Source organism: Cetorhinus maximus, chromosome 1 (assembly GCF_964194155.1).
Source record: "Cetorhinus maximus chromosome 1, sCetMax3.hap1.1, whole genome shotgun sequence".
Lineage (NCBI taxonomy): Eukaryota > Metazoa > Chordata > Chondrichthyes > Lamniformes > Cetorhinidae > Cetorhinus > Cetorhinus maximus.
The window spans coordinates 27,311,891-27,325,850 of record NC_135879.1 but is presented as its reverse complement, the minus strand read 5'-3'; the positions used below and the strand labels follow the sequence as shown (position 1 = coordinate 27,325,850).

General features: G+C 44.5%; 1 protein-coding gene across 1 annotated transcript in view; it reads left to right on the top strand.

Moving 5' to 3' along the window:
• Positions 1–13,960, top strand: part of ugl (ureidoglycolate lyase) — a 49,960-nt gene that overhangs the window by 12,280 nt on the left and 23,720 nt on the right. Inside the window, exons 2-4 of the mRNA XM_078538754.1 lie at positions 1,709–1,910; positions 2,555–2,683; positions 12,577–12,795. Coding sequence (XP_078394880.1) covers positions 1,884–1,910; positions 2,555–2,683; positions 12,577–12,795 — 375 coding nt within the window. The 5' untranslated portion in view covers positions 1,709–1,883. The remainder of the gene's footprint in view (positions 1–1,708; positions 1,911–2,554; positions 2,684–12,576; positions 12,796–13,960) is intronic.

Sequence of the window (13,960 nt, the reverse complement as noted above, 5' to 3'; positions counted from 1 at the left end):
GTAATGATGTTATGCTTCAGTTGGTGAGACCACATCTTGAATACTGTGTGCCGTTTTGGTCTCCTTTTAAGAAAGGATGTAAATTGCTTGGAGGCGGTTCAGAGGAGATTTACTAGATTGATACTTGGAATGAGTGGGTTGTCTTATGAGGATAGATTGGACAGACTGGGCGTGTTTCCACTGGAGTTTAGAGGAGTGAGGGGTGACTTGATTGAAGTATATAAGATCCTGAATGGTCTTAACAAGGTGGATGTGGAAAGGATGTTTCCTCTTGTGGGTGAGCCTAGGATAAGAGATCATCCTTCTAGGACAGAGATGAGAAGAATTTTTTTCTCTCAGAGGGTTGTGTGACTTTGGAACTCTGCCTCAGAAGGCAGGGGAGGCGGGATCACTGAATATTTTTAAGGCAGAGGAAGATAGATTCTTGTTAGGCAAGAAAATCAAAGGTTATGGGGGTAAATGGGAATGTGGAACTCGAAACACAAACAGATCAGCCATGATCTTATTGAATAGCAGGGCAGCTTGAGGGGCTGGATGGCCTACATCTGCTCCTATTTTGTTTGTTCCTATCTCTTAATCCAATCTTTCCCTCTCTTTCCTTACCTGATTTGACTCAAATTCACCCTCCTTCTCCCTTATTCCCATCTTTCTTTCTCAAAATTTACTCATTGGTTAAGGAGATACACAGTTGGTCTCTGCATTTACTGAAGTCCCAAAACTATATTGCTGTTCCCTCACTGTCATTGGGTCAAAATCCTGGAATTCCCTTCCTAAAAGCACCATAGGTGTACCTACACCAGAAGAACTGCAACGACCCAAGAAGGTGGCTCACTACCACCTTCTGGAGGGCAATTAAGAATGAACAGCAAATGCTGGCCTTGCCAGTGATGCTCACATTCCATGAAGGAATATTTTTTTAAAAAGATACCCTATAGCTCTTGCCATTTAAGGGAAAATGGTGGCATAGTGGTAAAATCATTGGACTAGTAATTCAGAAACCCAGGCTAATGCTCTGGGGGCATGGGCTCATATCCCACCACAGCAGCTGGTGGAATTTAAATTCAATTAATAAAATCTGGAATTGAATCTAGTCTCAGTAATGGAGACCATGAAACTATCATCGATTGTTGCAAAAACCCAATTGCTTCACTAATGTCCTTTAGGGAAGGAAATCTGCCATCCTTACCTGGACTAGCGTATATGTGACTCCAGACCCACAGCAATGTGGTTGACTCTTAACTGTCCTGAAATGGCCGAGCAAGCCATTCAGTTTAAGGCAACCAATGCTGGCCTTGCCAGCGATGCTCACATCTCATGAAAGAATACGGGGAAAAAAAGATCTTATCAGCAGAAGATCTTATTAGCTTATCAACTATTCAGTTGGGGGACAAAAGAATTTTCAACCTTCAGGAAAAAGTCTAACAATGGCTTACACTACAAGATGTCCCATTCCAGCAATATCTAGTCCATTGTTGTTACGTGGACAAATCAACACTGGTAGCTGTGAATCCCAGCTGTGTTACTGTCGGTAGGAGAGAAAAGTAAACAAACAAGCAGAAAATCAACATAATTTGTTTTGTGTCTAAAATCAGATAACAAAGAGCGTTGCTACCAATCCATGTTGACCAAAATTCATCCTTAAATCATGCAAAATAACTAATATGAATTATTACATGAATATCATTTAAATTTGCAACAATTTCTTCAGTTTTAATTTTAGTTGAACTGTCATCAGTTGAAAACACATTCTGGTGGGATGATACTAAACAGAGATTGAAGGTCATTGGACTCAGTTTGTGAAACGTAGCAGATCAAACACAGAAAGCAAATGTAAACTCTCAATCAGCAAAAGTCTACTTCTTCCGACGCGAAATCTGGTGAATATGGCAGCAACTTTGCAACAAATTAACGTAAGTATGAAAAACAGTTTGTTTAACCGATTTAAATGAATGAAGTCACAAGTTATGTAGAGCTGCAGGGTTTTAGTCATTAACTAAGAAGTTATCTGATTGCTAGGCTACTATTTCTGATGGTCTTGGATCTTGTGCAATAGAAATATCATGCCAGTTAATGTTAGACTTTACACTTTTATATAACTCACTATAACTCGTAACATAATTTTTTGGCATCTGTCATATTCTAAAGTGATTACTATCACCTATGGGCCCCTATTAATGTCAGTAAAGTGTTATTATTTTAGTGGGAGATGAGATTTTAAAATAGTCCTGATCCAAACAGGAATTTTCATCCTATCTCGTGGTTTAATTTTATTTATTAAAACTTGCTTCGCAGTCAGGAGCAGGATCAGATCCGTTGATGATAAGGACAAACCATTTAGTAACTTAATTTATAGATGAGGGTTATTGGATTGTGCGTTGTTGTTTTGAACTAATATTCTTTCCAATGGTATAGTTACATTTTTTAAAAAACACAACAAATTAAGTATTCTTGTGAAATGAAAAGTTTAGCCCTGTAAGAAAAATTGGTGTTACACCATATGTGTAGTTTGCTGGAAATTTCTTACACTGGGTTGTGCCCACTTGTTCTTTTGCAGACAGTAACTGGAGTGGAGCTCGAGCCACCTCCTCCATCGCTGAAAGTAGAATTCCAAACTCTTTTGACACCAGAAGCAATCCAATTCCTAGCAGAATTGGTCTCTACTTTTGATGCAAATGTTGATGAGGTACATTTATCCTTGGGATTGGCAGGCTGTGGAGGGAGGGGTGGTGGTGGGTGGAGGACCCTGTAAATGCTTCATATCATTGTTGTTGCATATTTAATAACTACTTTCATTTACAAGATTGTTTGCTACTAAATTATATTTTATTTCCCCTAGCATAATGATTTAACTATAATACTTTCACCCGTGCAACAGTTTTTAGGACCAAACATACTGTTTAATTTCGGTAGGAGAATGCATAAAGGTGTCGTCTTGAGCCTCTTTATCCTTAGTCCTTTCTCACATAACGAGCAAGTAACTTTTATTCCTTGGCCGGGATTTTCCATTCCGGGCCTAAGTCCCATGGTGAGGTGGGAACTGGGAGTGTTTCCTGCTGCTGAGGCCAGTGGGAATTCACACCTAATCGCACGATGCTGGCTTAATTAATTATGCAGTCGGGGGTTTCCTGACGCATTTTGTAGTGGGGCGGGCTGGATGACGAGCGCCTGCTGTCACATCTGGGCGCCATACTTAAAAAGTGCCGGATATCAGCTTCTTCGTCACGTACCCACCATTGAAGGAAGAGATTGCCCGGCAATCCCAGGGAGCACCAGCTCCCAGATTCAGCAATGCTCCCCTCGATATGCTGCTTAATGCAGTGGAGGCCAGGTGGGACTGTACCCCGAGAATGGAAGGAGGAGGCCAAGCCATGTGACCAGTCCTACATCGGAGGAAATTGCCAGGGTGGTCAGCGCCCATGACCTCCACCGGAGGACTGCCCTGCAGTGTCGGGAAAGGACGACTGACCTCATCCACGCCACTAGAGTAAGTGAACCCTCAACTGCTCACACTCACCTCACTGAATGGTACAGGGGACATGGGCCTCAGTGGAAAGGGCACCACCCGTCCGGCCCATGAATAAAAGAGCTACTCAATGTGATAACGTGATGCCTCATAGCCCCACTGCAATTCATCTAGTCTGCAGGTGGAGAGGACATTATCAGTCCCTGACCCTTCCATGCAGAGAGCTCAGATGTTGTTGGGGAAGGGGGAGAGGCATTTGGAAAGGGGGTTAGGCATTGAGGGCACTAGCAAGTACCACTAATGACATGTCTCTGTGAGCCTTATCTTTCTGTCTGCATGGTCTCACCACTCTGGAGGGTGCTGCCCCAGAACCCTTGTGGACAACCTGCAGTGCATCAATCACATGGCACACAATCCAGTGGGCTATTCGTAAGACTGAAAGCATGAGACAGATACATGAAATCAAATTGCTCTCAACCCCATCTCTCTCTTTGTGCAGGAAAAGTTAAGGCAAAACAGGAGAAAGAGAGAGAAGACAGGAGGGGGACGGACTGCACTGAGGAACCTTACTGAGTTCGAGGAGTGGCAGCTGAGCTGGCAGGGGAGGAACCGGACTGAGCCTGTGCAGATGGGGAAGTTGGCAGGCGGCCTCTATCCAGTAAGGATTCGTGCATAATGTAGTCACACAGAAATCTAGAGGTCATGGGTTCCTCCTTGTTGGGGGCAGTTCATGTAGCCATTTGCTCTCTCCTCTCTCACTTACAGGTGCCAGCATGAAGAGAGGAAGGCTAAAAGAGGAAGCCCTGTCCAATAGGTCCTCCAGCACAGAGGGGACATTGGGAAGGAGGAAGAAAGTGCACCAGTAGAGGTGTCACAGCAGTCACCTGCACCCTCCACCAGCACAGAGACACACCTCAGTGATTATTAGATCTAATTCAGGGAGGGTCTCATATTCTGGTGGTCACTGCATGGACACGTGTTAGCAGCAGGAGGAGGCAGGGTCAGCCAAGCTCACTAGCACTCTGAGGACTGCTGGGGAAGAGCCATCTGCAATGCCCAAGTCAGATGACAAGCCTTTGGAATTGGCCCTGCACAAGATGCTGGGGAAGCTGTGGGAGGCAGGGAACATCAGGCAAAGGTGTCGGAGGCCCTTAACAGAGTGGCACGTGATGCAGAGGAGTCCATCCGCCTGCTCTATGATGAGATGTTTCTGACCTGTGTGTGCATGGATGTCTCCATGGAGAGGATGGTGAACGCCATGGAGAACCTCGTCCAGCAGAACGGCAAATTTCTGTCAGAGATGCGTGCAGAACTGCACTCCACCCCTGTAGCCGTGGGTGAGAGCGTGATGTGGCTATGCGAGAGGGGGACAGGGCACCTCGACCTCCCTCCAGGTGCTCCTTCTCCTTAAGGAGTCAGATAAGGGCCCTTGGACAGCCAAAGGAAGGAGGAGCGGTTGTTGGGCAGCCCTGGCATCTACACTCAGGACTCTGAGTGTGTCTAGCCCTTCGGAATCCCCCTTGCTTGTAACCACTTCAGCTTCGTCCTCTGTGACCGCAGAGGGAGTAGCTGTCACACAGCAGGACAGCCAAAGTAAGCCAGGGCCCTCCAGGCCTCGGATCTCCAGAGGATGGCCGCCAAGATCACCCAAGACAACAGGGCAAACTGGTCAGCAGGCTGCCTCCACCCCTGCTGTGGATGTCTGGGGAACACCTAGAAGAAGTGGTAGGGAAAACAAGATCAAGAAATTATGATTTCACATGTGGTTGCACGGGTTCACTATAATAGTTAATGTTCTTATACTTTTGTAAATGAACTACACTTGCACTTTAATGAGGTCTGATGTGGTTTAAGTGCAATTCATAGTCCTTAAACCTGTGTGTGCCCCCCACCCCCATCTTCAACGGGACATCCCAGTCTGGGTCTATGTCCCCCGGCATCTTGCATGTGCAGGGAGGCAAGGATCTTTGCCAGGGCCCTTGCGAGCCATGTGCAAGAAGCTTCCCGCGCACACTGAGCCTTTGCCCTTCATGCGCTCATCTGCTGAAACGCCTTAGCATTGTCAATACTACTTGTTGGGCTTCCCATTCAGTTGTCCAATTGAGCGGACCTGTCACTCCGCCTGCCCCTGCTGACCTAACTCCCAGGCAGCATCTCAAGATCTCCATCTTGAAGCTCTAGATGATTGCACGCAGCCAGATGGAGTCCAACAAATTCCAACTTCCCCCCCCATGACCCACACACTCCACCACCGCTCCCACCACCCCCTTAACCATTGCCCATTCTGGTGTAACCTTTGACCTACTCACAGTGACCCTACAACCCTTCCCTATCACCCTTCATCCCGTGCAGGTGAATGTCTATGTCCCTACCTTCCCTTGTGACAATAGATGTGCCCCCCCTAATCCTTTTGACCTCCCCAGAATCCAGTTTTACTTCTGTGGCCCCTCCAACAACCTTCAGTGTCCCTTCACCCATCATCACAGGACCCTCACCCTCACCCTCACCCTCTCACCCTACCAGCTCCCGCTGTCCCCTTTAACACTCACCTTCCCTTCCAATCAACAATTCCCTCAGTATGCCTCCCAGGACTCATTAGTTGACACCACTGACCCCTCCCTCCCCAAGCCCATTAATACCTGCACCCACCCCCATGCCCGATCACCCATACTCCACCACGGCCCTTCCCACCCTCTCGTTCCGTACCACCTCAGCCATTCCACGACCCCGCAGCATCTCCCTTTCCCCCACTATCCCCAACCTCCCTGCCCACCTCTTCATTCCTCTCCTCTCCATCTAATTCCCCCCCCCAACACAGACCATGCTGTCCAACAGTACCTCATGCAGCTGTCCACCTGCAGCGTGAAGATCCACGCGGTTAATGCTTCACCTACCCACTGCTGCATGTAGCGTTCCAGTGTCCACGGTCGATGGAGGCCTCCATCTTCCACTCTCCGCAAGCTGCCCCAGGCCTTCTTCCAGGTGAATACCGCCCTTTCCATGCCACAATTGTCCGGCTTGGTATCCCACTGGCGGCGTGGACAATTGGACAGGGGGTGCAGTTCCAGTCGGGCCTTCATCGTCAGTTTCACGTCGGCCTCTGACGGGAATGGCAACCCGTCATGATGGTCGAGAGCGCACGTGTCTGCCACGTCATTTCACACCGGCAGAAACCCATTTTTCAGCTTCTGGAGCGTTTCCCCGACACTCCCCGGCTCACCATTAAAACCGTCACTGGGGGACTGGAAAATTCCCCCCCCCGTAACTATTTTTAAAATCCCCTGCCAGGTTATTTTTGCAGATAAGATTGGTGAATATCAGTAAATGAATTTTAAATTCATGCATATTGTATTTGAAGCATTATCATATAACTGTAGTGTAGTCTGAAAATCCTAAATTCAAATGCCATTATTTCATAATTATATATTAACCATTCTGTAAACAAGATGGGACATGATGGCTACTGGTTAATAGATTAACTTAGCTGGAATGTTGCTGACGTGGTCAACAACTCGAATATGTTATGAATGCAACTTATTTCTTCATTTCACATAAGCGTATTGTGAGAATTCAGTAACTATTCAAGATAACAGATAACAAGAGTTGAATGTGTTATTATAGGAGAGGAATGGTTGAGTTTAGTTTATTTGTTGAAACAGGGCTAACAAGCGAAGAATATTTGGACCAGAATGCAAAAATGTAATTCACTCCTTATTGTAAAGTCATAACAGTCTATCCTTATTTTGTGTAACATTTTGATTTTATATTATTGTAAGTGTGGTGTTGATCATAGGAAGTTAAGCAATATTCTGCTTGATCAGGAAGATTAGATAATTTAATGGAAACATATACTGATTATATTAAAATTAATGTAAGTAAATGGGAATTGGATCATATTGCATATGGGAAGGATTTCATAGTGAGAACAGATTACTCCAGACACGGTCTGACCCATGGCTCTGTATAACTAAAGCATAACTTCCACCCATTTCAGTTCCAATACCCTTAGGATAAAGGCTAATATTCTTTAGCCTTTTTCATTACTTTTTGTACAACTGCACTAACTTGCTGATAATTTTAAGTTGTGCATGATCAACTATTAACCTCAAGGTGCCTATCAAGTGTAAAGGAAAGTGGATCATTTTTGACATACTACTTAATGTTTTCCCGGTTACATTCCTTGCGTAGATGGAAGTAGGAAGTTACAAAGGGACATAAATAGATTAAGTGAGTGGGCAAAACTGTGGCAAATGGAGAATTTTGAGCTAATCCATTTTGGACCCAATAAGACAAATCAGAAGATCTTCCTAAAGGCAAGAGACTAAGAACTGTGGAGGAGCAACATTTTTTACTTGTAGGCCTTTCCTCTCCGAAAAGCCCAAGCTTGGAGTTGGTATTTTTGCCCAGAATTGACACTGGTGAGCTGAGCTTGGGTTGTGCAGCCTAGGCAAGTGCCATGTACCTATTTTGTCAGAATGCATAAGTATTGTTGAGTCAGCTATATTGAGGAATATGGGAAATGGGAGTCAGAGGGAGAGAGATGAACTAGGGGTTGGGAGATTAGTGTTTGGGCAGGATGACAGAGGGAGACTGGGGGTCTGCGCATTGAGTTTCGAGAGCTGGGGGGAGGGGGAGACTGGCAAATAGTGAATGTGAAGTCCAGCATCTTCTGCAGAGCTGGAAGCAGAGGCAGCAGGTGAATGGGAGTGCCGGTGTCATGAGAGGAGCAGCCACTATAAAGGGGTGAGTGAAACCTGGGGACTCTTTACTGTGAGTGATATTGGAAAGATTAATTGTTTCCAACGGTCATCAAATGAGGAACAAAGGAGTGGAGACCAAGAATTCTTAATGGAATCATTTAGGAAGAAAAGAAAATTAGGAAGGTTCTTTAATCAAAGACTATTTGTTACTGGATCCCTGCTGGAGCCAGAATCTGAAGGTGCAAAGGCTCCAGAATAAAATGGTAAATGGGCAGGTTAAATCGCAGTCAGCAGCAGGCACACGCTCTCCACTGCTGACCGGAAGATCTGGGTCAATATTATTGTCTTTCTCAATAAAGCTGAATTCCAAAGCAACATTTCTTTCCAACAACAAACCAACTTGAATTTACATAGCGTTTAACACAATGAAACATCCTAAAATGCTTCACAGGAGGTTCTGTGTAGTTGCCTTGTGGGTGAGACTCCATGAGGAGATAAGTGTTTGTATGAAAATGTCGATGTTTTCTTCCATTATTGTTTCCTGTGAGGTATCTTGCTCTCCCACTGTGATAGGGCACTGAGAAGGAAGGTGAGAGAAGTGGAGTGGTGTGCAGGCAGCATACGCACAATCCAAGTACTCATTAGGCTGGGGGACAACACTTCCATCTTCTGCATTTGAGTCCGGTTGAGATGTCAGCTCCTGGCATAGAAATGTAAACATTCCTTATCCAGGACATGGCCAGTATGCACAAGATGGTATGAAGTGGCACACGGCCTGTTCCTGGTCTCATTGAATTTCAATACCACACTGGCCTTACAGTCCAGGGTGAGGTACATGGCAAATAAAGTGGAAAATCAATGAACAATCCAGAAAATAAAATCTCTGAGATTCTGCATTCGACTTTACAATAAGTTCCTCAAACTGTCAGCAGAACCTCATTCCTAGATGTGCATATGTCAATGGTTCCATCATAGACATTGGCATCTCATGAAGGCTGCAAATGGATCACAGGGGAAATAACAAATAAATAAAACAGGTGCAGAATTGGTGGTAATATAAGCTCTAGATGTGGAAGAGAAAATCAATTCTTGACCATGCTGCATAGTGTAAGAAGGGAAAGCTGATAAAGCCAAGAAGAATCCTAATAGTCTCGAAACATTAACTCTGTTTATCTCTCCACTGATGCTGCCACACCTGCTGAGTTTTTCCAGCATTTTCTGTTTTTATTGTGGATAGTCGGGGGATGGGCAGCAATGTAAGCCTAGTTTGGAAATAATATTTTAAAGCTAAACATGGTTAAAGTACACTCATTATTAGAGACAGAGGAACTTAGACAGTGGCAGAGAGGCATTTGGGGAGGGAAGAGATGAAGTAGACCAATGATTGGACCTGGATTCAGGTCCATAGCAAAGGCACACACCAGTCCCAGAGTCATGGAGCCTCTCACAGATAGCAAGTTCTGATTTTTAATTAAGCACAATGAACAGTAGATAAATTAATGGTAGATGTAGGCTTGACTACTCATATCTGAAAAAAATTCCTGGTGTCAAGATGGATTTAAAATCTTCAATGACTCTGGAGACTGCAGCTTGACAATTAAATCACGCTGATGAATATCTGGTGGTGTCACCATGCAAATTACTTCGGCTGAAGAGCACCTTTTGATGGCATCAGGGATCGTATGTATGTGCTGGTGTGATATGGGGTATTCGACTTCCAATCAGGCACCAGGAATTATAGTGTGTTTGAAAATTAAGACTTCCACAATGGCACTGTGGGTAATTGTGATGTGTGGTGCTATGCAGTGCACAGAAACCATACTGCTCCAGTTCCCCTTTTGTGCTGAGTTCACTGGGTTGGTCATAGGAGTACTAAAATTAACATCAATGAGGAGATTAGTCAGACAATATTCCTGCTCCTAAGCACTGTCTAAAAAAGTGTCCTGTTATGTAGTCATACTCAAGTCTGCAGTGCAAAGCTTAGCAACAAGCAAACTATTAACTTTATTCAGCAGATCAATGTAAGAATATCCAATATGGAGTAAGAAAAGTTCATCCAGGCTTCTCTTCTGAATACGGAGTTGCTGAGTATTGCATTGACGCTGTGTCTGCATACTCTAATCGCAGCTAATTTTCTTTTGTTTAGATATTGGGAATTGTGATTTAATAGGCAAACATATAAGCTTGCATTTTTACTTCTAAATTCTTTCTAAAGTATTTTTATTTCTCTTCCCCACTTTATCAATTAGCTTGTAAGAAACTTACAACTGTTTTTACGAATTTATTGCTGCTATTATGTGGTGCATTATAACAGCCCAGCATGACTAGCCTTCTGATTTCCTCCTTTTGGGAGAATATTTTAATCAGCACTGCTCAATGTTGGCATAGTTCACATTTGGAATGCACTTTGTGGAGAATTGTTGGCAGAGGTCTGCATCCTGCTGCTTGGAGATGCAGCACATTGAAGGTCAAACACTACACTGCCATGCCAAAAGGTTATTTTCAATGCAGGAGCGCTACTTACACCAGGGGTGGGAGAAAGATTTCCAGTTACATATGGTAAATCAAAACTAAAAATAAAACTAAGAAAGAGTAACATGATATATTGACACAGTGGCATGCTGTCCAAGACACTGATAGGGTATCATGGTGAAAGTTTCCAAATTCTGTGAGGGAGATGATATTTCATCACAGAAACACAAAATGGACAGGTGACCTGGTTCCACACCTGTCCATTTGGCGCTACTGGTTAGCTGCTAGGATGTATATGAGTGTACCGAGCATTTAGGGTGACTGATCCTCTAAATTCCCCCATATAGGGTGAACCCAGGTGGCTTCACTCAATGTCAACATTGATATTCTTCATGCAGGGGTTAGTGGATAGCAGGAATCCCCCTAACACAGGGCACCGTCAACTTCTCTCACTCCACCACAAACTTTTTAATCTTTTTGTCTGTCTGTCTGTGTGTGTCTCTCTCTCTTTTATTGATACTTAAAAATTCATTCACGGGATATGGGCTTTGCTGGCTGGGCCAGCGTTTATTGCCCATCCCTAGTTGCCCTTGAGAAAGTGGTGGTGAGCTGCTTTTTTGAACTGCTGCAGTCCATGTGGTGTAGGTACACCTACAGTGCTGTTAGGAAGGGAGATCCAGGATTTTGACTCAGTGACAGTGAAGGAACGGCGATATATTTCCAAGTCAGGATGGTGAGTGACTCGGAGGGGAACTTCCAACTGGTGGTGTTCCCATCTATCTGCTGCCCTTGTCCTTTTAGATGGTAGTGGTCGTGGGTTTGGAGGGTGCAGTTGAGCCCCTCAGGGGCTCTGATACTAATGTAATCATTTCTGCTCAGAACTTTTTCTTCTTGTTCCTCCTGAGCTCTAAGTACGCTTTGCTCCACTCTTTCTGCTGCCTGAATCCATGTTGAAATCAAGATTCATCATGCCATTGAAGCTCAGTTGATTTGTTCAACTGAGACACAGGGCTGAATTTTATCAGGGGAGGCTGTCCCATTGCTGAGATTGAAAGCTGGTCCCGAGCCTGTGTGGATGGACAGTTGGCATTTTACCGGCAGCAGCCAATTAAGAGGCCACTGCCTGGGCTGCTGTCCAAATAAGGACAGCTGCCCATCCCCCGAGCTCCCAGCCCAATCAGAGGGCCAGCAGCTCGCCAGCCTCATCAGCACTGCCAGAAGAGGTGACTGATGCTGAGGCTGCAGGAAAAAGATGGTGCCTCCATTTTGAAGTGCCCTGGAAGGCCAGGTAAATTCTTTTTATTTAATTTACCAGGACCGGGCAGAGAGGCCCAGCAGCCAGAGGGGCAACCCTTCCATTGGTGATGTTGGAGCCTCAGGGGCAACCATTGCCGCCGAGAGGCCCCTCTGGACCGTGGAGTGTCCATGAAAGAAGGCCCCCCCTCCTCCTTTCCGAGGAACAGGCTGGGGAGGCCTGTTGGTCCCCCAAGTGGCGATGGGTCCACCTGATGGTGGAAAAATGCCGATGAGTGCAGAAAATGGCCATTAATTGGCCAATTAATTGATTCAATTGGTGCGCCACTGAGGTTCCTGCCATTGAGAAAATTCCATAGCAGTGGGAAGATGTTGGGCTCTCCATCCGCCACCTCTCTAACCATCTTATTAGGCCCTTCCACATCCCAGACTGAGGGCTGATAAAATCCAGAACTACAATTTCTACCTGAAATTGTTGTCACGTCCTTCCCTGCTGAACAGATATATCCACTCCTCTCCCCCACTACCCTGATGTCACAACAATCTGGAGCTCTGAGTAAGTACATTGAACCATTGTGGGCAGCATGTTGGTTTACAATCTGCAGAAACGTGAACAAGTGACGTCCCTTGAATTCAATCAAATGGTGTTACTTAATTTGAATTAATTGAGCACTTTGTGTTGTGCAGATTTTACAGTCGAGAATCATTACAAAACTGGATCTGGATCGTCGATGTGGACTTCCTGGGTTTTTACCCCATACCTCACACATTCGACAGGATCAATCCTGGAGAGTTCAGCCAGTCCCTCGGAGATTACAAAACAGACACATAGATCTTGGAGATGTGTCTCCAGCCAATACTGAACATTTCATCAGGGCCTTGTGCTCTAATGCACAGGGCATTCAGGTAAGATCTCCTACTGTTAGTTGTGTTATCATAAAGGATGAGAAACTAGCACAGTGGGGTTGGTGCTCATCACACTTCCAAGATCCTTGATTTCGGGTGAGTTGTTACGGGAAGATACACTTTTCAATATGAATTAACATTGCCCTGTGACATTTTCCTTTATAAGAGAAAGAATGAATGCTTGGGCAGCCTTGTTCAACAAATTCTGCCATGCGATTTTCATCAAGTTTAAACTAGATGAAAAAATGCGCAACCTTGGAAAGCTCTGTATTAGGGACAAGTGATTGATGGGAATGGAACTTAGAAGGATCAATTGTAACTCACCTTAGTGCAAAATTATTGACCAAAAAAAATCAACAATATTAAAAACAGCTACGGAGAACTCTACTTTCCAGACGATACCAGTCTCCTGGATCAAAGAGAAAGCATGCTGGTACCAAATAGAGAATGGAGTTAAGCAAATACAGTATCATTTTTTTAAAAATCTGCTCAACTCAGAAAAATGCTTTTTATTTTAGTTATTTAATAAGAATAAACAAATTCAGGAAAGGTAACCTCCCCTTTGCAGTAACTTACAAAAAAGTCCCCACTAGGTGCTGAAAGCATTTGTGAATTACAACAACCCCTAAATGTAGTTTAATTTCCTTTATGGGTCCTTTGATATAATATTCTGGTGAAACATAAGTTATTTAAAGTGGACTTTAATTTATGTCTTCAAGTGACCCAGCCTTCCAGTTCACCAAATACCTTCCAATCAAGAAGTGGTCAGTTCAAGTCCTATCAACATCAATTAAGTTTCGCCATTCGCTGTCCCAGCTTCTCGATATTCAGAGCATGTAATTTCAAAACACTTTGCCCAGGCAAAAAAATTTAAGTGGGAACTGTTGAGTCATCCCTTCAATAAGCTGCTTACTGATTGCCAGTTGTATAGGGAAAAGTCTGAAAGGTTACATTGGTAATCCTTCATTATAATAACATTTAAGGCTTGTGGAGCCACTGGCTAAATGGTAATTCTGGAGTAATGCCAACAGGTTCCTGGGTGAAATAAAAACAGAAGATGCTGGAAATATTCAGGTCAGGCAGCGTCTGTGGAGAGAGAGAGACCGAGTTAACAGCCGGGATTTTCTGGTCCCGCCCATGGCGGGAATTGTCATGGGGCAGGACT